This window comes from Phlebotomus papatasi, chromosome 2 (genome assembly GCF_024763615.1).
Source record: "Phlebotomus papatasi isolate M1 chromosome 2, Ppap_2.1, whole genome shotgun sequence".
Classification (NCBI taxonomy): domain Eukaryota; kingdom Metazoa; phylum Arthropoda; class Insecta; order Diptera; family Psychodidae; genus Phlebotomus; species Phlebotomus papatasi.
This window is the reverse complement of record NC_077223.1, coordinates 110,609,437-110,633,188: the sequence shown is the minus strand read 5'-3', so window position 1 is coordinate 110,633,188 and position 23,752 is coordinate 110,609,437. Positions and strand designations below refer to the sequence as shown.

Below are 23,752 nucleotides of genomic sequence, written 5' to 3'. Positions count from 1 at the left end.
TGATCAATTTTAATAAAAAAAATGCACAGTGAAATCGGGCAGTTCACCGCATGCATTACTTTTGGGACGAATTTTGGGACAAAAAAGCATTATTTATTTAGGAATTATCCTTTGTTCAGATAGTCAATACTCAAAAGAAACTAGAGAAACATCTTAATTTGAATATGGTTCATAATCGTTTATCAAAAGTTTTGAAAAGAAATTTCTGCCAATCCTACCCTACTGCACAACAAACTACAAGACTAATGGCCTCTACACATTGGGAGCAATTTTTGTCAAAATTTGCTTTTTTGAAGAAAATTCCCTGCAGCGTTGTAGGTGGAAACGTCAAATTTCTGTCAAAAACGCAATTTTTGACGAAAATAGCTCCCAATGTGTAGACGCCTTGTCTACACAAGTTTGGTTTCTTGGCCGAAGTTACCCTCAAAGTGTCCGAAGTTTTAAGCTGGCTGAAATTTGGCGAATCACCATAATTTATCAGAACGACTAAGCTTGGCATTCCTCACTACGCGTTTACTGCAGAAGCTTGACCGATTCGAGATGAGAGTTCTGCGCTCATACTACTACCATTCGTGAATAAACACCCCAAGATAAAAGAAAATGTAAATTAAATTGCTTTTCTTTATTATTTATTTATAATAAAAATGTATTCATAATGATTAGAATTAGATCATAGAGAATTCAAGCCTCTAAGGACGATTTTGGGCTACTAGTTTTAATTTTTTAAAGTAAAAACCTCTTGAGACTAGAAACTGCAATCATTATAGGAGAAAATGGGGCACTATTGATCATGGGGTAGCACCGAACACTGTGATTTTTTTTTAATTAGACTTCAGAAGACGAAACCTGTATGAATTCATAGGTACTATAGGGATACTTGTCCTCTGAAAAAATGATCGTCAGTGGTAGTGCCTCAATCCCACGTAGAATGCTTTGCGGAATGTTCGAACTCGTGATTTAGTGACTAGTTCCATTCATATTCTTCCATCAGAAGATGGCTCCTGAATTCCTCGGACGGATCTAAACCTGCAGCTTTCACTACCAATAAATCGAGTTCATCGAGAGGAATTGGATCAGATGGTCCTCCCTCTGTTCTTTCCGTGTCTTTTTTATTTTTGGTTAGGATATTCTTCACCTTCTGCTTCCTATCCGTCCAGCACTTCCGCCACACAAGTTCAGGCCTTGTGGGTGGTCCTGCAGCATTCAGCTTCTCAGTCAGTTGGATCCACAATTCCTTGTGATGCTTCTTCCCCTGCGTTGAGTCCGTCAGGTTTCTGGCCAGACCCCGGTGCGCATACATAAACTCTGACAAAATTTTTCTCTGTACGTAGTTCATTTTTGATGTTCTGTCCATTTTGATCTTCAGAAAATCATATATTTAATAACAGTTAATAAAAAAAAAAACATAGTTAACCCTTTAGGGACGAGAAGGTCAAAATCGAGGGTAAGAAAAAATCATTTTTTCTAACTTTTTAGAGCAAAATACAGCTTTAGAAGACCGTAGGAAAAGTTTTTATCGTCCTTAAAGGGTTACTGGTTCTGTTGGTTTTAGTGCTTCTGCATTATCGACTTTTCTTTGAATTGGTTCCTGTCTTGACTGTTTTTCGTAGTCCTCGCAGTGTTCTAAAACCACAAAGCAGTCGTGACAGGAACCAATGAAAAGTCGATTACGTAGAAGTGCTAAAAAATATGTTCATTATTAATTGGAATAGCATTATAGTGGAAATAAATGAATCTTACTTTGAGAGGAGACTGCTTAACTTTGTCAGTACAAACCGACATCTCCAAAGGCTTCGATGGTTTCGTTAAATTATTATCGATAACGATCCACTCCGGTTTTGGGAAATTGTAAGCATCAACTTTAGCATGATGATTAAGATGGTTTACAATTTTCGTGCGATTGTCCAACTTTTTCTTGCAGCATATTATAAAAGCCAATTTTTGATCCTTATGAATCTTTATGGCATGAGATTTTAACTCATTGTACGTTTCGAAAGGATTCGAACAGACAGAACACTCCAGTTTGAAGAATTTTCTTATCCTCTCATCCTCGTCTGTTGATTTATCGGTGGAGGATGTACGTCGATTAAGTGTAGGAAGATCCTCTGTTTCCTCCGATGTTTGACCATCATATTCTTCCATAAAAGAAGGCTTGTTATCCTTTGATGACTCCTCTAGGAACTGTCTTTCATTTAATGTTATTTTGTTGGGAATTTTAGAATCTTCCAAAGTATCAAATGAATTTTCACTCCCAGGCGGAAAAACTTTAATATCGTTCTCATCTTCATTCTCATTGTAATCACTGCCTTCACTGGCATGATCTCTGGTATCTTCTGGATTAAGTATCTCCTGAACATTAATAAAAGATATACCGGGTTCCAGATTTGAGAGCTCCCCATAAATACTTCGGAGGCTTGTCTCTGCTCTACGGACAGACAGAACATACTTTACATAATTTTTAGCCACTTCGAAGCATACGTTACAAATCGATTTTGGCCAGTTGTCATTCTGCTGGATCTATAACAAAAAAGAAAAAGAAATAATTAGTAAATTATTATTAAATAAAACATAAAAAGCATAAACCTCTCACCGATACTCCAAAGATGAGTGTTAAGTATTCATGCAGATTGTCCTGAAAAATTGATGAATACGACGTAACACTTTTAGCACAAAGTCGGCATAGTTCTTCAGTGCAAGAAATAGCTTCTTTCTTCACTTCACAACTTAATTCTAAGGGATTTAAGTAATTCATTTTAAAAACCTTATGTTTTGCTCAAGAACAGTTCTTTATAAGCATAAAATATAAAATATGTTTGTATCGTTTGTATGAATATGTTACGTTTGTCTCTTTCTACACGTTGTCAAAATTTGTTTGAATATGTTTGTCTCTTTCTACACCTTGTCAAACACGGTTTTTGATTGATGATTTGAGAAAGGTAAAGATGGAAATGATACGATCAAACTGATAGATGCAACCCGGCGTTATTATAAAAAACCTTGCTCGTAATCTGAAATTCATCATCTTCAAAAAGACTACTTAAAATTGTACTTGACAACCTTTAGAAAGAGACAGGAATACTCAGAGACAGATATACTCAGAGACAGAGACAGATATATTCATACAAAACATATAAACGCCAAAAAACTATTTTACTTCTAAAAAACATTAAAATTCCTAAAATGACTGATATAAATCCATTAGAATTAAGTTGTGAGGTGAAGGAAGAAATTATTACATGCACTAAAGAACTATGCCGACTTTGTGCTAAAAGTGTTACGTCGTATTCATCAATTTTTCAGGACAATCTGCATGAATACTTAGCACTAATCTTTGGAGTATCGGTGAGAGATTTATGCTTTTTATGTTTTATTTTATAATAATTTAATAATTATTTCTTTTTCTTTTTTGTTATAGATCCAGCAGAATGACAATTGGCCAAAATCGATTTGTAACATATGCTTAGAATTGGCTAAAAATTATGTAAAATTTGTTTTATCTGTCCGTAGAGCAGAGACAAGCCTCCGAAGTATTTATGGGGAACTATCAAACACGCCGGAACCCGGTATCTCTTTTATTAATGTCCAGGAAATACTTAATCCAGAAGATACCAGAGATCATGGAATTGAGGGCAGTGACGAGAATGAAAATGAAGATAAGGATGTTAACGTTCATGAAACTGAGAGTGAAGATTCATTAGATAATTCGGAAATGCATAAAATCGCCAACAAAAGAAAGAGAAAGGAAAGCCACAACCAAGATGCACCACCAAAGGGCAAAAAGTCCGCTTTAATGGAAGAAAATGATGGTGCATCATGTGAATCAGAAGCAATTACCCAAAAGAAGAATCGAGCTCGTCCATCCAAATCCAAACCTCCTACACAAAATCGACGTGTACCCTCTACAGATAAATCAAAAGAAGAGGATGAGAGGATAAAAAAATTCTTCAAAATGGAGTGTTCTGTTTGTTCAAATCCTTTCGAAACGTACAACGAGTTAAAATCTCATGCCATAAAGATTCATAATGATCAAAAATTGGCTTTTATAATATGCTGCAAGAAAAAGTTGGACAATCGCACAAAAATCGTAAACCATCTTAATCATCATACCAAACCTGATGCTTACAAATGCCCAAAACCCGGATGTTCCAAGACTTTCCTAACACCAACAGGATTGTATTCCCATCAGCTCAACAAACACGTTAAAGGAAAGGAAAAGATCAAATGTGTCCATTGCTCACAGAGTTTTCTCACACTCTATCGCCTGAAGAGTCATGAACTTAAGCATTTGAATGGAAATGAAGAAAAGCAGAAATTCAAATGTAAGTGGTGTGACAAAGAATTTGCACTAAATTCTCTCTTATTGCAACACATAAGATTTACCCATGATGACAATGGGGATGATATGCACACTTGCAAACTTTGTTTTATGACCTTCAGATCAAAATATTCCCTTATTTTGCATATGTCTATCCACAAATCTAGCGACTAATGTTCTTATACTATGGAATTGTTCTTTCATCTGAATTTTATTAAGTTGAAGAAAAAAAAACGGTTTATTTATACGATTTTATGGTTTTCCATATGTTTGTAGTGGGCCTAATGGCCAAACGGTAGGGGATATCAATATCTGTTTACAGATGCTTTTGAGCAAGGAATAACTGATTTCGAAGAACCCCACGGGAAATTTGGGGAACCTATACATTTTGTCAAGGAACCTGAGGAACCCATACATTTTGCAGGGAACTGACATGGAACCCTTAAGAACCCATACATTTTTAGAGAACTCACGGGGGCTCCTGCATGGGAATTCATTTTCATATTTTTCAGGAATATCATGAGGGTTGGATACATTTTTCAGGGAATTTTTTTTCTTTTTTTGCAAACAAAGAGAAATATGGAAACACCATATTTCTCGTTTTTCTCACGATATAAGTAACTTACTTAATATTGCTATATAATTCGCAAAATGGACACTGATAGGATATTGTTATCATACTATTATGCAATGATTGAATCTAGATTGAGATTATAGCATTTCCTGTTGGAGTTGCTGCTGTTCTAGTACTTTAAATCCACTGATAGTCCAAAAAAAAAAATTATTCGCATTATCTCTAGATCCAGTAGAATCGAACACACTCCTCCGCTTTTTCGTAGATGGGGTGTTCTTACCTTGCACGCTTTGCTTGTTGTTGCTCTGTTCAAAATGTTCATTAAAAAGAATAAATGGTACAGTACGTACAGTAGAGCCCCGCTGTCATCGCTCTAAGACACTTAAAATAAGGTTTTAAATGGAAAGTCTCACAAAATACAACAATTATTTGATATAGTTGAAGTTCGAAAAATGAACACTTGGGGCGCTTTGGTCGAAAAAACGTGTTCAGAAACAAAACAACATCGATTATCTCGGCTTCTGATTAATCGATGAGATCCAGTTCTACGAATAGTGCGCTTTTTAGCTGCACGAGATTCCCGTGAATTATACTTTGTGTCAGTGAAGTAAATATAAAGTGTTGTTGAGTTTAACTCTCTGGCCTCCTTTGTTTTTCCTTCCTGCCGTCGTGGTCTCCGGTCAAATCCGCAACAATATCAATTACACACGGCTCTTCGTTATCCGTCTGACTGGGGGACAAAATGACATTTAGGTTTTTTCAATGATCAACGGTTTTTATATTTTGTGCTGTGTGAATTTATTTTCTGTCTGACAAAAACCAAGAGAATTTTCTTCATGGTGTACTTATGTTTCAATTTATTATCATAATTATGTATAAAAAACTTCGATACAATGATAATAATACTTTAATTCACACTGGAGAAACTTCATGTTTCTCCAGTGCAGATGTGTGCAAGAACCGTTTGAAACCGAAAAAACGTCAAATAAAGCTTGTTCTCGTCTTCTTCTTCTTCTATTTTATGTAAGGCTGTCGGACTCACTCGGGTCCATATAGCCAAAAGCTTGTTCGTCAATGGTCAAAACTCTACCTGAGCAAACTTATTTTGACGTTTATTCGGTTTCAACGGTTCTTGTACACCTCTGCTCCAGTGTTTTACAGTGCTGTCTCTCTAGAGAGACAGCACTGTAAAATTAGATGTTAAAGGGCTAAATATTTAATGATGAAATTAGGCCCTATTGGTTATCTATTTTTATTTAATTTGGGATTTTTAATTTTTGCTTTTTTATATTAAAGAAAATCAAGCACATCTTAGAAAAGAATGAATAATATTTTCTGCGAAAGTTTACAAGCGAAAAATAGTAGAAATTTTCATTAAAAATATTAGTAGGGTAGAGTCAGCCCATTCGGCCATGTAAGCACTTCTGGCCACCTAAAATAAAACCACATTGTAAGGCAATTATGAATTTATTTAAAACAGGAAAATGGCTCTTATTTCGTGACCTCTAATCTAACGAATCAGAAAACCATATTTGATTTTTGTATCGACTTGATTATTCCTAAGTTATTGAAAGAATGTAATTTTATTTTTATTCATAAAAATATAAATGTTTTTATATGTAGAACTTTTTTTTAATAAAAATCAGCATAGACCTGAATCAATTTGCAAAAACAAAATAAGAAAGGAAAATTGAGAAAGATTATAAAATTTTCTGATTTTAATTTTTCGCCAAGCCGAATGGGTTAATAGGATCTTGCGCGGGAAAAATATCGATGGCAGCGCCAGGTGGATTATGTGGTTGGTTTCAAAAGTTACTGACAATCACAGTTTGTGTCGAACTTTCGAAGCGAAAGGAGCTCTTTTAACTCGAGAGTGCGAGATATTGTTCAAATTTGTTCAAAGTGTTGCGAAATCTGATAAGCAAGAAGAAGGAGAAGGAGAAGGAGAAGCCCTTGGAGGAGTGGGATGTGCTGGATTACTTATCAAAGGATGCAAGGCACTTGAGAAAGATGAAGTGTAAAATCATCGATAAACTTTCCCGAGATGCTCGGGAAGTCATTTATACAGCTGCAAGGGATGGAATGCCCATCTTCCTGTACGATCTCCTATCCAGGGTACGTCCCAAGGAGATGCAGAACATCTATGTCAATGAGGTGAGTTGAGAATGATCCCATAAATTCGAGCTATTTCATCAGAATCCCTGGATTTTTTTCCCATTCCCCATTCCGTCATCCTGTTGCATTGTGGGCTGTTGGCCTGGAAATTGGGGCAGGTCGCTGGGGAGGTGTCAGGGTCATAGATATGCGCAAATGTTGCATCTAAGTCCTTTTTGACTTTCTGCATCAATGCTATTAATAAACCTCTACGCAACAATTGGCAATTGCGTGAAGATTCGTTTCCGGACTCTTGGGATTCCGGAGAGCGCGCCCCTTCTCACGTGGTTCTTTGTGCTGATTGCCTTTGTCTGTGGAATTGCGCGTCTTGCCTATGCCAAAAACACCTATTTATAGAGCATCACGACGCCACAGATTCTGCACAATGGGCTGCTGTGAGATTCCCGTGGACAAAGATCAGGAAACTCCGCGCAGAAGCACAAGGAAGTGACCTTGACACCGAAATTCCCACTCTCGATGGTTTGCCCACGCGACAAACAGTCAATGCCCTCCCTCATGAGAGCATGTGCTGGTGATAATGTCCACAGATGAGAAATCTTCCGGAAAGACAGAAAAGAAATACTTTTCCGCCCAAAATTACTCCTCCCCACCCAAAAAAAAAAAGATCCAATGCTAAGAATACCACAAAAAATTACACTCAGGAATGTTCTTTGTGTCTGGGACATTGCTGCGCAGAGGATTTTACTATTTGGGGGGTTTCTTTTTTTTTGCAGGGATATCAATCGGATGATGGACAGAGTCTTAGTCCCTTCGCAGCGGCTGCTTACTATGGGCAGCCGGATGTTCTTAAGATGCTCATTGATAAATTCAAGCCCAACATTGAGCAGGAATGTCCAGTGAGCTATGACAGGGTTTTAGTGGAGGGTGCAACTGCACTTTGGTGTGCTGCAGGAGCAGGTGAGTTCCATCTGAAGATTTTCTTGGTTTTTTTTTTACAGAGATTCCGGGTATCCTTTAAAAATCTTAAAAAAACCATTAAAAGCTCAAGGCTTTTAATGGTTTACTTTACGGCCCATTTCACCAAGTATACTTTCAAATTCTCAGTGAATCTTAAAAAAAAAGCCTCTGACTCTCCAAAATTTTCCTAGAAGGCCAGAATAGAAAACCAGAACTCCTTAAATTTTACAATGCACCACTAAATCTTGAAAAATCACCTTTTGTGTATTAGAATCAACCTGGAATGTGTCTCGGCTAAATTACAATTTTAGAAAAAGTCCCTGCTCTAGTTTGAAGCGATTAAAGTAAACTTTTTCATTAGTAGGCCTTTACAATTTAACACTTAATAAAGGTTATTTAATATTCCTATTAAATGATTAATTTTAGAACAAATTAGTTATCTAATTTGTTGTATCCAAACAGGGTAATTTTGATCCGAAATTTTCTCCACTTCGAAATAATAATCCCTCCTCTTCGTAAACTCCTTGGTTGTGTTCGAATATTTTGACATTTGGGCGTCTTCTATACGGGGGGATTTCTAAATGCACCGGTGAGTCTCGGGAAATCTCCCCTAGTGGTTCATGCCTGAGATAAATTTTCTCCACCCTCTGTTATAAATATTCCAAGTGTACTCTAACTAAAATAGATAGTCTGGAAGACTTTCTATTTTTTTCGAAACGTTTCGAACGTCAATCACACAGTGTTTTACAATCAAAGAATTTGTTAAAGAGTGGTAAAGTTAATATTTATGCCTGGTGACGATCATTTTATAAAGAAGAGGAGATGGGGCAATCATCCTCTATCTCTATATCAAAATCGTCTTACCGCAGGATTTTATGCCAATATTGTTGCTAAATTAAGAAAATATCCTAAGTTTTTATTTTTCTACAAATCAACTTTATTCTATTTAACTATTTTTTTATTTCTATTTAAGGATTTCTATTTAACAATTCGATCATATTAAGAAGATTAAACGATACATTCAGAAGAGAGATCGATACCGTGTCCCTATTTCACCTGCTTTTCGACTTTTGATAACTTTGAAATTAGATCACGAGAAAAACATCGCTGGAAAAACAAAAAAAATTATTTGACGCTCGAAATGTCAAAATATTCGAACATAAACAAATGGAGCTTTCGAAGAGGGAGATTTTTTAAGCGCCAAAAGATAGGCAAAAATGCACCCACTAAAGCTCAGTGGGGGACTTTTGTGTCAAAATAGCGGTTTCGAAATAAAATCCCACTGTTTAGAAGTTTACATACTCCCTGGTAGTCTAAAAAATCAGCTACGTTTTATTTTTAGGAAATAGTTTCATCCTTTTTTTATCTTTTTGGACAAAGAAGGAATCTCCACGCGTATTTAGGGCTATGGAGTTTTTGAGAGGTGACTCTCCATCCACTATATACGAGGACTGACGAACTAACGAATAACGACGAAGAAGGACACTAACGAAAACGGATGTGCTAATGCAAAGTCGAAACAATGATTAATGTTACTCGTGAACCAGAATTTCAGAAGAAAATTAGTTAAAGAGGATGAACAGGATACAAGTCCAGGCTTTTCTAAGTAGAAGGTGATCAGCCTTTGAATAATGTAGCCAACCTTTTTTTCTTTATTTTTTATAAAGACGAAAATTATTAACCCTTTAAGGACGATTGGAACACCGGTGTCCCATAAGGAAAATACTTTTTCCTGACTACTTAAAATTATTTTTTTCTCATGTCTGTAGGGTAAAGTGGTATAATTTGGAATTAGTGTTACAAGTTGGACAATTCGCCGGTACAACTTGGATAGGGACTTTTTCTTGATAAATACATTACAAAATTTGTTTTTAAGTACAAGGAACCAAATTATAAAACTAAAGCATTAAAAATATACAAATAAAAATGAAGTACTAAATTTATCAAGACAAAAAGCCCTGCCCAAATTGTACCATTGTCCAACTTGTACCACTTTACCCTACATAATTTTAAAGTATAAGGTTGAAGGAATCTAGAATATTTTTTACAAGTCTCTAGCTATTCGTTATATAGTAAATATTTAAGCTCAAAAATGGCGAATTTTTAAATTCTCAAATTCATAATTGATTTTATTTATTTTTTATACTTTCAATTTTTTTTAAGCAAAACCCTTTTGGCAATAAAAACTACAATACTCATACGCAATATTTTTCATTCAAGCGAAAAATATTATTCATTGGTATTGTCAGAAAAATTAATCAAATTTTTGGGCTATTTTTGTCCCTATCGTTCATAAAAACATAAAATACATCGAATCAGACTCTGTTAAGCTGTCTATACATTAGGAGAAAATTTCATCAATATTTGCAATCAATATTTAATATTGATGAAAATTGCCTAGACTTTCCAAGGTTAGATGTAAGACTTATAATTGATTATGTTTCTCAGTTTAATTTTTATTGTTGATTTTCAGTCCGTAAAAAGTGTCTCGTCGTTAAAGGGTTAAAATAGATTGTTTGCTATAGGAAAAAGAGAATATTGCAGTATTCAACGTTCGACGACATTCGCAGGCTAATTACATTTCCTATCTGGATTTTTTACGGAGTTGTGCCAATTCAAGTTCAATCAATTGTCAAGTTGACAGATTTAGTTTTTACCGCCGCGCTAAAAAAATGGTATCAAAACTTTGTTTGTCATGAAGGTTGTATTTTGTCCTATGACCAGTAGGGGAATTCTGTAATTTTCGTGGTATTGTCACGCGTGAGTTCGAAACCTGACAATACCATTCGAGCTTTTCGAATATGAGTTCGAAAATGCAATTCATTGATTTTTTAATGAAATCCCTTTACTTATGATTTTATGAAAATACAGTACGTCTTGGTTGATTTGTTTAACAAAATTCATTGTCATTTGAATTGCCAGAAATCTAAAATATGTGATTTCTGACAATGCCAGGTGAGCTGAAATGGCAATATCACAGCTACAGAATCGCATTTTCGAAAAAGCTCTCCTAAGATTCGAACTCAATTTGTCGGCATTGCCAGAGTGTTACAGAATTCCCCTCCAGAGGAATTCTGTAATATTTTTGGCAATTCCATATGACAAATTGGGTTCGAATCTTAGGAGAGCTTTTTCGAAAATGCGATTCTGTAGCAGTGACATTGTCATTTCAGCTCACGTGGCATTGAAAATGGAAATTCAAATGATAATGAATTTTATTAAACAAATCAACCGAAACCTGTATTTGCATAATGTAAAAAGATTTCATTGAAAAATCAATATAATTGAATTTTCGAACTCATGTGATATGATGACAAAAAAAGCTCGATTTGCCTGTCAGTTTCGAAGTCACATGTAACAGCTACGAACGCGTAAGGTACACTTTTGTAAAATTAATCATATTGATACTGTTTTTTTTTTAATTTCATTTTGTTTTTTTTTATTTTTCTATATTATTTTTATTTAAAAATTAGAATATGTGTTGAAAAAGTTGGCAAAACGTGAGACTGCATCAATTTATTGTAGAAATTTGTCATCGGCTTCAGTATTTATTTAGAAAATTTAATTTTACAAAGATAGTGCAACATTTTCATGCAAAATATCTTTGCTGAGAGGAAATCCTCTTGCGTGGGTGAAATATTTATTACCTGTAATTCTGAGAAAGAGAATATTTATCATGAAATTCCCACCCAATAAATAATTTACAGATATATCAACACCATTTGATTGCACTTATAATTCCCGTTGTAAGTGTTTTTACTGTGACTCTTGCAAATTAATTAAAGCATTCTATTCGCAGATGTTAGTTTGTGCAAAAAGAATTAAATTGCTATATAAGAAGTATTTAATGTCGTTTAAAATGACAGGGGAACTTCCACAGAAGAATGTGGAAATATCCGTGATGTGTCCTTGCAAAGTCCACTTGTAGGAGTTGCTATGGAATAGTCTTGGAAATTTCCATGGAAATTCTCAGAGAATTTCGGTGAAGATTCCAAAGACATTTTTGAGAGATTCCATGGAAATATCTAAAAAAGGAATTTCTTGTGAAAATACTTCAAATAAAACATTTTCCAATTTCACCTTGTAAGGGAACAATTAAAAATGATGACGAGACAGATTTAAACCGTTTAAACTTAAGAAACATCTTTTTCTCTCAATAATTTTGATGAGGTTGTAAAATCATGTTGTAATGTAATGGCATTCCTGTTGGGAGAGAATGCTAATTGACGAATGTTTAGCTTGTTTTTCATCACCATCGCGTGTCTTGCAAAATCCATTCGTCATATTAATGCTCCTTGTGTCTCCTTCTTTTCTTCTCTGCTGCATCTTTTGTTGCTGCAGGTAATTTGGAGTGCGTTAAGGTGCTGGTCAGAGCTGGAGCAGATGTTAATCATTGGACAAAGACACATTCTACGCCTGTACGTGCTGCCTGCTATATCGGTGAGTCCAGCTGTTTTAGTTGCTAATGATATCACACCCAAATCCAGTTTCAGAATAATATTTCTAGAAAGGCTGATGCAATTTCTCTTTTTTATTATAACTTTCTGGTGATGAATTAATACATATTACCAATGGTTTATTTTTGAACAGTGTTGAAAATAAACAAAAAAAATCTTTTAGCTAAATTGAATTTTAAAGAAAATTACTTCGAAAGATAACCTCAAAATATCTGGTACCGATAATACGATTTTCATTATTGTAAAAGTATTCTTACTTTCTTTAAGGAATATTCTGTAAAAAATAAATTATAATGTTGAAAAACAGATAAAATCCCTGAAATTATTATAAAATTAAAAAGATTTTGAATTATTGCCGGCTTAATGCAACATAACCTTAAATTGGAACAGTTATATATTTAGGTTAATTCTTGTTAGAAAATAGCTCGTCTCAGTAAGAAAAAATCTAGATCATTCTAAATTTATACCACGAAAAAGCGATAGAAGGCTCTTAGAAAGAGTCATAACCTCAAATTCCGTGCAGTTATTAGCTGTATTTAAGCTCTTAAGTTAAAACATATTCTACAAAGAAAATTTGTAGTGTAGAATGTTATAAATTCATTTAAAAAAATCATGTTAGAGGTGATGGAGAAATAAAAAAGATATACAGTAGACTCTCGCTCAATCGGCTCTTTTTCAATCGGGCGAAAACTTTTGTTGACAATTTTCACGTTTAATTATGAAGTTAATTTTAATTTGGTCAAATTCGCTGTAGTTCTTCCTATTTTATCGTGATTCTTTATAATTGAGCGCTTTTTGTGGAATTTACAAAGGCTTTGACGCCCAAATCTATCGATAAACCGGATGACATTTTGCCCCAAATGCCCAATTGAGAGAGAGTCTACTGTACATAACCTCAAATTCTGGATATCCTTCTTAAAATTACCTCAAATTGATATCGATCAAAATCGTTTTTATTTCGTGTATATTTGTATTTGGATTGCAATTATAATTAAATAGGTTGGTTTAATTGATTTATCGTACAGTTCTAAGGAAAAAATGCTTCATTGATTACATAACCTAAAATTTTGTGTGCAATTTGACATTTGTTCAATCTCTGTCGACTTAAACTCAGGTTAAAAACGATACAGAATCGAAAACTCTGGAACCTTGAGTGTTTTAATTTCACAGATTAAACCACTTTACTAACGCTCTCCAGAAGGAAAATTTGTCTTATTGTTTGAGGTTATTTTCTTTTATAACCTGAAATGTCAAGATAACCTCTTTATCAAGAATTAATTAGGTCACTCAACATTCTTTTAGGATAGAACTTTTTTTTACTTAGTTAGGTTATTAAAAAAGTTAAATTCAAAGTAAAGATAAAATTAAATTGCCATTTTTATAAGCACAATGCTTAAAATGATTGTCCTTGTTTAGGACGTCTGGATATCGTCAAATTTCTCGTGGCCAACAAGGCCTTCGTGGCTATGCCAAATATTTACAACAACACCTGTCTCATGATCGCCAGCCATCGCGGTCATCTTGACGTGGTGGAGTTCCTGCTGGGCGAGGGCATGAATCCCAACAAGCAAGCCCGCTGTGGAGCCACGGCGCTTCACTACGCAGCCGAAAGTGGCCACATGGAGATCTGTGAGATGCTCCTGAGTCATGGAGCGGTCATCAAGCGCAATGAATACGGTAAGTGCGAACTTTTCCGCGCATTTTCCGCAGCTTTTTATGTTTACAAGGAATGATTGTCTGTAAAATTGACCAAGTGATTCACGCACTCGCTGACGGCTTCGCGTTATAATTGGTCGGAAGTGTAATATCACTCGGAGGAGGAGAATGTGAATGTGGAGAAGAATGTGGCACAAAGTGTGATACTAATTCGGCTAATTTTAATTTTTTCGCGTAGATTAGATCTTTTTGCGATGTCTTTTTTTTTAGGTTAATTCGTCGCAGGAAGAATATTTTCTTTTGAATGAGGGAAAAAAGTGCGTGATATGATTGGAGTCGTTGAAAGAATTTTGAGACAGAAAAGTGTTCTTGACACTATATAGAGGAAAATATTTTTAATAACTTGGCACTGAAGAGTTATAATATGTTTGCTATTTTTATCTACTCTGTCCCTTGAAAACAGCGTGGAAGTCAGACGCTTCGCATCTTGTTTGTTTTTATTGGTGTTTCATTTAGTAATCTCAATGTAGGTAAAGAATATTGAGATTAATAATTGAAAGAGATGGACAATTTTGATGAGTTTTTCGCGCCTTTACGATATTAATAAATAACCAAATAAACTTTTAGGTTAGGGGGCTTTGAATTTAAGGTTATGTGATCCCAGCGCCATTGCGGCAATCTCGCGAATTTACAATGTTCAGAAAAGAGCTTTGTGATTGTAGGGTAAAAAGAACACCTATTGATACTTTAAGAACTTTTATCAGGACTTATGCTAAGCGCACAATAACTTTTGTTTTGTAAACATATTTTTGACATTTCAATGAGAGTAAATATAACACAGCTCTAGTCATCTCGCTCACTCTTATTGAAAATTTTGAAAACATGTTTACAAACAAAACTTATTGTGCGGTGGGCATTATACTGACACCCTACTCTGTACCATTTGGAATACGATATTCGTAGACACATCCTTATCAAAAAACGCAGATTAATGAAAAACCACTATATTATTTTTTTTAATTTATTATTTAATAACCATGCTTTTGATCTAGTGCTCTTGAAAGCAGAAAAAAAGGTAAAGGATACATTTATTAAGATATGTATAAAGATAAAGATTTGTCAGAAAGCAATGCTTGCGTCCACCGCCGTCTTAGTGTTGGTGACCAACCTCCAGAGCCAAACGGTGGAAATGCTCTTTCTCAGGTTGTATAAGTCATCTGCATCATTTGAAAGAAAAATAAGTCTTTCTAATGTTTAGGTAAAAACCAAAAAAGCAAACTAAGATGCAGAAAGGTTTGGACAAGCCGTCGTTTCTCCTCTCTAGGAAGTGCGTTCCAGAGAGTAACTCCCTCAACAAAAAGAGAGTTGTGAAGAATGCGGCTCCCCGATCTGGGCACAACAAGACACGAAGACCTAACGGATGGACCCAGAAGAAGAAATTCTGCCAAATATCTAGGCTGGTGATATTTGAGAACGCGAGATATAAAATCGACAGCACGTGACTGCAGGAAGGCTGGCAGGGTGGTACTTCCCAATACTCGGACGTAGTAAGGAGATACGTGATCGAAGGGATGGAGATTAAAGATATAGCGAATGCAATTGTTGAATGTGATAGTCAGGCGCCTCATAGAGGCTGCATCACAAGAAAAAAAGAGTTCAGCACCATAGGAAAAAAGGGGAAGGAGCAGGGCACGAACTAATAACAGTCGAATATCCTGAGGGGTGAAGTACTGATGCCTTCTAAGGGTATAAAGGGAAAAGTTAACTCTTTTACTTATGTAGGAAATATGGTCGTCCCAAGCCAAAGAATCATTGAAAGTAATTCCAAGATTTCTGGCTTTATGGACGTAAGGTATAACCTCATCATTGAGGTAAAGAGGAAGTGGATCAGGATGGTGTCTCCCACTTGTGATTAGCAAAGCTTGAGATTTACCCGGATTGAGAAGAAGGTCATTATTCAGAGCCCACTGAGAAATCAGATGAAGTATCTCATTCGCTTGACTAAAGCATGCATCAGGTGCAATAGGATCACCGAAGCAATAGATCTGTAGATCATCTGCATAAAAATGAAAATTAATATTGTTATTATTCAGAGTTTCTTGCTAAATTAAGGGGGGGGGGGCACTCAATGGGTCAAGTGGTAGAGCACTCGCTCTATGATGCAAGTGTCCCGGGTTCGAATCCCCTTTAAGTCACCAGGAATTTTTCTGGCGTTAAAGGTTTCGAATTGCATCCAGTGAGCTTTACTGCACTTGATTCCACGGGCATGAGACTGACAGCCTCATCCCATACAAGAAATAAATAATAATGCATGTCTAGAAATCCCCTTGCGGGAAGGCCCTGTTCCTTCATGGAATGTTGTGCCAGCATTATTATTATTATTATTATTATTATTATTATTATTATTATTATTATTATTATTCAGAGTTGGAGATAACTCATTTATATAAAAAATAGAAAAAAAGAGAGGGCCTAATACTGAACCTTGTCCAATACCCCTAAACAGTGACAAAGTTGCGGACATTTCACCGTTAAATTCAACAGATTACGTCCGACCAACTAAGTAGGATTCTAGTAATTTTAAGCTAGTAGACGAAAAAGAATAAAGGGAATGGAGTTTAAAAAGAAAAAGTGAGTGATTTATGCTATCAAAAGCTTTAGAGAAATCAAGAAGAATTTATAGGGCAAAATATTTTTGATCAAGCTTGATACGAATGTCATGGTTAATACGGAGTAAAGCACTGGTAGTACTATGAAACTTCCGGAAACCAGACTGAAAATCAGAAAGTAGGTTCTTCTGATTCAAATATTCACTTACACAGTTTGTCTCCAATTAGAAAACTACCTTTGTCTCCATTAGAATTAATTAGATTCCAATAGAAGCATTTTGCACATGTGTCTTTTTCTTGTATTTAAGAAATTATCAAATTATATTTAAAGAATTTTCAATAAACAGTAACATTCTAGAAGAGTCAAGGAGCAAGTTTATGTAATTCTCTTCAGAAAAAAATATGAACTTAATGCGTTGAATCTTTTGTCAAAGTTAAAGCGTCTGGAAATGGTTTTGAATTAGGACATTTACCCTAAATAAATTTCAACATATTTATAAAAGTGTCAATAGGGATTCCTTGTCGAAGTGGTGTTCCTTCGACCCTATAATAAGTTCAAATAATTACATTTTGTAGGTTTAACACCAGTTTTGTTGGCTGCAGAGAAGGCTCACAGTACAACTGTGAATGCTTTTATTGAATGGCCAGATTTGATGACGAAGGAGGAGAAAGTGGAAGCTCTGGAGCTGCTGGGAGCTTCCCATGCGGCAAATATCAAAGATGGCCAGAGCCTCGAGAAGGCTTTTACGTACCTTCTGGCTGCAATGGAGATGCGTCATGAAGATCCGGATCAAGTGATTCGGAAGACACTAGAAGCTCCAATTCCCGCCTATGACAATTGGATTGAGTGTCAGACGGTACCAGAAATGCTGGCCATTCGTCACAACAGCAATTCTCTCTACATGGAGGCTCTGGCCATTAGGGAGAGAATTCTGGGCAGGAAGTTTCCAGATCTGGTCACACCGGTGATCTATCAGGGAGCTGTTTGTGCTGATCATGGACGTTTCGATCGCTGTGAAAATCTCTGGCATCATGCACTGTTTCTGAAGCAGAGCAATGGGATTGGGGTGTGCAAGGATCTCCAGAGATTCTCACAACTCTTCGCCCAGATGCACACCATGAGATTCAGCCTGAGGCTTCCTAGCTTGATCACAGTTCTCAGTTCATGCGTGGTGGAAATGGCCAGGACTACCAAAAGGGTCAATCAGATTGATCCCATGGCTGACAATGAGGATATTATTGATGAAGTAGATGCCAATATCCTGTCCACTCTCTACATCATTGCACTGATCACGAAGGTGCTCAAGGCTAGGAAGCCTGTGGAGCCGGAAGATCTCAATCAGGTGTACAAGTTGGTGAGGGAAGTTGTGAGTCTGGACATGAGGCTCAGAGATGGTCAGACTCTGCTCCATTTAGCCGTCAATGGTTGTCTCCCGATAGATGAGTTCCGAACCAGGGATCTCTGTGGGTAAGCATCTGTCTTCTCGGGTTGGCTTAGGTTTCTGCAATCACTTATAATTTCCCTAATTTCCAATTGATTGATCTCTTTTAGCTTTCCCTGCCCAGATACAGTGAAGCTCTTGCTGCACTGCGGAGCTTGTCCCAATGATGTGGATTTCGATCGCAACAATGCTCTTCACATTCTCGTTGGCACTGTGAGTGATTTTACTCTAATCGACAAGATAAATCAGTCACATGTTTCTTTTTTCGGAATAGATCAAAGACCCTCCATCCAGACAGACCATCCTCACTATGGAGTATATCCTGAGCCGTCTTATTGCCGCTGGGGCTCATGTGGATGCAGTCAATGACAACGGAAGTACTCCCAGAGAGTCAATTTACACAAGTGAGTGCCTTTTTTGATTTGCTCCTTAGCATCTGGACCCAATGTAGAGTCCATTGTGTTGCTCACATGAATTATAGCCTTAAAGTGAAAATTCTGTAGAAATTACGCAGTCTCCAGGGAATATTCCTTGGAAAATTCTGTGGAGTATTTAAAGTTTTTTTTCCATGGAACCATGCAGAAAAATAGTTTAATGGTTCCGAGGATTGTTTTTTTTTTGAATAATTGCAATTTTTTAACAGAGTCCTCATCCTAAATTTACTAATATTTTGCCAACAGGACAAGTGCAGAGTATCATAAGATCCTATGAGGTCCGGGAACTGCGTTTGGCTTGCTTGGCAGCTCGTAGGATCGGCCGCAGCCGACTGGAGTTCAAAGGGATCGTCCCAAAGCATCTGGAACCCTTCATTGAGATGCACTGCTCAAATATGCTCTCACGCAGCGAATAAGGAGATTCTTCACTAATTTCTTTTCTCTTCAACTTCCTGCCATTTCTTTTGACGGGTTTCTTCGCGACCGAGACTGTGAATGGGGTTCCCTCAATCCTTCCAAGGTACGATACATTGCTCAAGTCCAGGTGTGCTATATTTTTTTTAATTCTCAATTATTTCTTGAGATATTTTCTTTTGAAAAGATTTTAGCAAAACTTTAAAAAAAAACTGGAAGTCATCTCTTTCTAAAAAAAAGAGGTTTCGTTTTTCAACCTCTTTCCGGGTAAAAGAGTTTCATACAAACTTTGAATTACAAAGTGTGTGATATATTGTACCTAAAATAGATTTTTTTATTGTCCAAAAACAATTAGAAAAAAAGGTTTTCAGAGAAACTTTAATGGTGCTTAAGGAGAATTGATAAATAAAGTGGAATATTTAATTTATTATAAAGAATTAAGAAAAGAAAACTTTTAGCTTAATTTTATTACAGAGATACGAAGAAATTTTTCAATCACTTTTCCAGTGATTTTTTAAAACTATTTAGAGACGAGCTTATTGATACTAATAGGAGAAAATTCTTTGGAGAAAACAAGTATTGCTAAAAAAAGCTTTTTTATACAGAAAGAAAATGTTTAGTTAAAAATTCTTAAATTAGGTTTCGGTTGGAGAGGTGTATTAGTAATTTATTGACCAAAACAGTTTTGTAACGTTTCGGATCGGTTTGATTCTGCTCCTCTTTCCGTTTGATGAGAAGGTTCCTTAGGTAGTCTTCTACCTTTAGCTTTTTAACGTACCGTGTTTGATTTTTCAATTAAGTCTTCAATGCCTTCAACATCCTTATGCCGAAAATAGACACAGGCTGATCCTAGAGAATACTCAGCTCGTAAAATTTGGCGGTAAAGGATCAGCTCAAACTATCATACGCTGAGGATTTAGGATCAAGGATTAGCGTTTTCAGCGTAAATTTCTATTAAATCTCCATACTTTGATTGCTGAAAGGCTTCTCAAGTGCAATATCAATGGATTTTTCGTACAGTAAGGAGCACTCTGATCTTCTCTTTACTCCAATCTTAATGCATTTTAAGATTTTGCAATATTGCGTACCATTACTCTCCATGTTTTTTCACCCAATTGACATTTCGAAAAGCACCCAAAAACCCCCAAAGTGAAGCTTTTTATTTTCAGCACTGGCACTGATGTCGCCCAATCCCCGTAATTTCACTAGACCTCATGAATTTAAAAGATCAGCCTGATCTACGCCTTAATCCGAGATGCGACTAAACTCATTTATAGCCATATAATGAGTATGAAAGTGTTTAATCGCTTTTTGGTTTAAGCTGTATGTCTGTCAAGGTCCTCACAGAATGGTTCAAAGTTCAAATGGTTTGAGGTGAAACTAGTCCGACACATGACAAGATTTCGTCGGAGAAGTTGAATCATTATTGCGTTCTAGCCTCAGATGAAGACTTTGGATCGATTGAAGACCGAACCGAAAGGTCTGGAAAGAGTTGCTGTTTTTCTAAGAGTGATTCCACTTCCCCGGTAAACTCCGGCTCCCATCAACTGCAATGTCAGTGACTTCCCTCTTCTCTCTGTCAAAGAAGTTGGTTTGTTACTAACTTTTTTTTAACTGATTAGTTTGCACGTCCAAAAGGCACACTCCATGTGCATTGAAGCAACTGCTACCCCAAGCGTAATCGTAAGCATTATGGAAACGGATCTACCACGTATTATGGCAGATCGAGATCTTTCCGAAATAGTATTTCACTTCATCTTGCGGCATAATTCTCGTGATATAAATGATTGTTGGTTCTAAACGAAATCACTTTTCCTTTATGGCAAGCTGCCATGTTGACAAACCTCTGTGATGACATTTCAATGATGAGACAAAAACTGCTAGAATTCTCCTAAAATAAAAAAAAATGAATATATACCGGTTTTATCTTTTAAAAATAAGAGAATTTTCAAAAAATAAGAGAAAAATCACAAAAAAATAAAGTAAAGACTACTATGTCTACTTTTGCCACGTCTCTCTCATACTCCTTCACTGTACCAATTTTGGTAATAATATGAGTTGGAAGATCCACTTCATTACAACATTTTCTCATCCTTTTTAACTAAACACGGATTTTTAATATTGATATGTATTAATGGCCTTTATACACTAGAGAAATTTATGTCCATATTGAAGCAGATTGCCTACGCTTGTGTTGAAAATACTCTTCAATATGGACATAAATTTCTCTAGTGTGTAGAGACCATAACACAGGATCACTCATTCGGTTTCTCAGTGATTTTTTTACTATGTTCATTTGATTAAAGGTTCTTTCCAACTCGGCATTGGCCCAATGTAGCGAGAGAAAATCTTGAGAGCAGATCTCGTGAGATCATGGAATGTATTCACACCGAACAGACTGGGCTTTTCTACATGGTCATTGCTTTTTTACGCCTTCATTGTTTTTTTTTACACGTGGAAAAAAATACTCAAAAAATTGTTGCACCAAACCAATTTTTGCACTAATTTGATATTTTTTACGCCTTATGAGACAATATTCTTTAAAAAGAAAATGATCTATTAGTAAAATTGTCCGTTTATAAAGTACCTTGAGAAAAGAGCAAAGAGCAATTGACCGATCAATTGCTTTTAGCTCCTGATTCGAAGTGTTTAGATTTGGCAAATTTTACTAATAAATCATTTTCTTTTTAAAGAATATTGTCTCAGAGAATGCAAAAAAACATCAAATTGGTGCAAAAATCTGTTTGGTGCTGCAATTTTTTGAATATCTTTTCCACGTGTAAAAAATCAATGACCATGTAGAAAAGCCTAGTCTGTTCGCTGTGATTGTCTCCAGCAGCATCCTTATGGCTCCTGATTGCGTACCAAAAAATTCAATGATATTTCAATCAATTTTCGTCGCAATTTCATCTGGTTCTCTTCTCTGAATACATTTGGAAATGGAAATATGTTAGATTATTTTATCGAAGATATTTTCCTCCACTGCTAGGTGATTGTTTATCTTCATTTGTGAAATTTCATCCTGAAAACAGTAACCCAGGTGTAGTTTCTGGTGAAGATGCTGTTCTACATCGATAGTTGAAAACGCTCGTACGTTTTTTTATATCCTTTTTGTCCTTAATTAAACCTCTTAATGTGTTCGAGATAACTGTGAGCTTGGAAAATAGTAAATTTCCCTAAATCTTCAGGTGTTTCAATAGGGATTGTTTCTGTGGCGATCTATTAAAAAATAAGGCGTCTGGAGCAATTCATGATACGCCTATGAACGGAATGTTTGCCTGGACTAGCTCCAAAACATATCCGAATATGAAACTAAACCTTTTCTTTCTGACTTCATTAGTTCTGAGTAGAGGAAATATTTACATCACATAGTCTTCATTTATTGCGCACAGTGTATTAAGGTAAATAAATAAAAACAATGACAAAGCGTCCTAGCTTTGCAAAGTGCTCGAACTCATGAGATTGAATAAACCTATGGGGGTTTATTCATGATCGGAGATTGATATCTCTTATGTCAAAAATAGATTCAGATTGATCATTGAGAATACTTAGCCCAAAATTTTTGACGGTTAATCAGTCTGAACTGTATCAAACGTTGAGGTTTTAGGATCAAGGATAAGAGGTTTCATTTCTGGAATACTTTTAAGACTACAATATAGCACTAGAGGGGAGAGTAAAGTCACACTTCCGTCACCCTAAAATTTGCGGATTTTAAAAAATTTGTACGTCACAAAATCGATAAAATTGACATTTCGAAAAATTTCTAAAAACGCCTAAATGAATATTTATTATTTTCACCGCTGGCGCTGATATCGCTAATCCTCGTAATTACAGGTAACCTCATTTTAGTCTGATCTCATGATCTTTGTGATTTAGATCAGTGGGAAATTGAATAACTTATTGCTCTCTCCCTTTCTCATTGAGTTCGAGCATTAAAAAAGATACACGGGGATATACGTAAGTTATTTCCAAAAAGACTGCGAAAAAAACGTGACAATTATTTAGATAGTTTTAGGTATTTCTTTTTAAATTTTAAATCTGTTATTGAATTTTTGCCAAAAGAAAAATCGAGACAATTAATATATTTAGATAAAACAAAAGAAATGCCAATATAATAAAATTTACACGAATAATTTTTAAAAGATAGAAATGAGATGGCTTCCCGAAATGTGCACCACAATTTTTTGAGTTGGTCTTGAACCTTGGTGGAAAAAGGGGACAGAATAGGTAATAATCTGATGAGAGATTCTCAATTATAATCTCTTAGTTTTCATTAAGCCAATATTTTTGTATACTTTCATATTAGTCACTAAAATTTTAATCTATATATTGTACAATTATTTTATGACTTCGTTTTGTGATAATTCTACTTTTCAATTAAAGGGATTATTTTCTATATAAAAACACAAATCTTTCTGTTAGATCCTTTTTTATTTTTCGGATTTTTTTTTTTTTTGGGAAATTACAAAATAAATATCTACTTAACGTTATTCAAAACACTCACACAATTGGTAGCAAAAAGGGTAAAAAAAAATGATTGATGGATCTCTTGTTATGGCACACTGACTTGGTTAATTGCACTACGCAAGGATGTTCTGGCTTTGAGTTAATTTGCAGAAGTTCAACGGCGAATTTCTAAGAAAAGGAGGTTTCCAGAATTTTTGAAGTTCTTATAATTTTAATATTCAAGACGCGTTTTGAATATATCTGGAATGTTTGAACGTATGTTCTAACCTGAAAAAATGAGGCATTTTTTGAGAAACAAACACATTGAGGTTA

The 23,752-nt window shown here is 35.5% G+C and overlaps 3 protein-coding genes across 3 annotated transcripts; 2 read left to right on the top strand and 1 right to left on the bottom strand.

Annotated features, from left to right (window-relative positions):
• Nucleotides 1–605: 605 nt before the first annotated feature.
• Nucleotides 606–2,986, bottom strand: LOC129800826 (uncharacterized). The gene is made up of 3 exons (XM_055845496.1): nt 2,591–2,986; nt 1,741–2,517; nt 606–1,360 (listed from the first exon to the last, which is right to left on the bottom strand). Exons 1-3 carry the CDS (start codon nt 2,750–2,752, stop codon nt 965–967), a joined length of 1,335 nt encoding a protein of 444 aa, XP_055701471.1. The 5' UTR covers nt 2,753–2,986; the 3' UTR covers nt 606–964.
• On the top strand, nt 2,597–4,549 carry LOC129800828 (zinc finger protein 501-like). Its single transcript, XM_055845499.1, has 2 exons — nt 2,597–3,342; nt 3,416–4,549. The coding sequence occupies exons 1-2, from the start codon at nt 3,181–3,183 to the stop codon at nt 4,487–4,489; spliced, it is 1,236 nt and encodes a 411-aa protein (XP_055701474.1). The 5' UTR covers nt 2,597–3,180; the 3' UTR covers nt 4,490–4,549.
• Nucleotides 4,550–6,682: 2,133 nt separating this feature from the next.
• LOC129800816 (protein fem-1 homolog B) lies at nt 6,683–23,377 on the top strand. Its single transcript, XM_055845484.1, has 8 exons — nt 6,683–7,043; nt 7,778–7,961; nt 12,303–12,401; nt 13,835–14,095; nt 17,260–18,151; nt 18,236–18,338; nt 18,400–18,529; nt 18,806–23,377. The coding sequence occupies exons 1-8, from the start codon at nt 6,900–6,902 to the stop codon at nt 18,973–18,975; spliced, it is 1,983 nt and encodes a 660-aa protein (XP_055701459.1). The 5' UTR covers nt 6,683–6,899; the 3' UTR covers nt 18,976–23,377.
• Nucleotides 23,378–23,752: the final 375 nt, after the last annotated feature.

Excerpts from the sequence above, each read along its gene's own strand:
- LOC129800826 (XM_055845496.1), bottom strand. The coding sequence starts at position 2,752 with ATGAATTACTTAAATCCCTTAGAATTAAGTTGTGAAGTGAAGAAAGAA. Across the intron at positions 2,518-2,590 it reads CACTCATCTTTGGAGTATCG|ATCCAGCAGAATGACAACTG; the intron begins GTGAGAGGTTTA and ends TTTTTGTTATAG. Across the intron at positions 1,361-1,740 it reads TTAAGCAGTCTCCTCTCAAA|ATCAAAATGGACAGAACATC; the intron begins GTAAGATTCATT and ends GATTTTCTGAAG.
- LOC129800828 (XM_055845499.1), top strand. The coding sequence starts at position 3,181 with ATGACTGATATAAATCCATTAGAATTAAGTTGTGAGGTGAAGGAAGAA. Across the intron at positions 3,343-3,415 it reads CACTAATCTTTGGAGTATCG|ATCCAGCAGAATGACAATTG; the intron begins GTGAGAGATTTA and ends TTTTTGTTATAG.
- LOC129800816 (XM_055845484.1), top strand. The coding sequence starts at position 6,900 with ATGAAGTGTAAAATCATCGATAAACTTTCCCGAGATGCTCGGGAAGTC. Across the intron at positions 7,044-7,777 it reads AGAACATCTATGTCAATGAG|GGATATCAATCGGATGATGG; the intron begins GTGAGTTGAGAA and ends TTTTTTTTGCAG. Across the intron at positions 18,530-18,805 it reads CAGAGAGTCAATTTACACAA|GACAAGTGCAGAGTATCATA; the intron begins GTGAGTGCCTTT and ends TTTTGCCAACAG.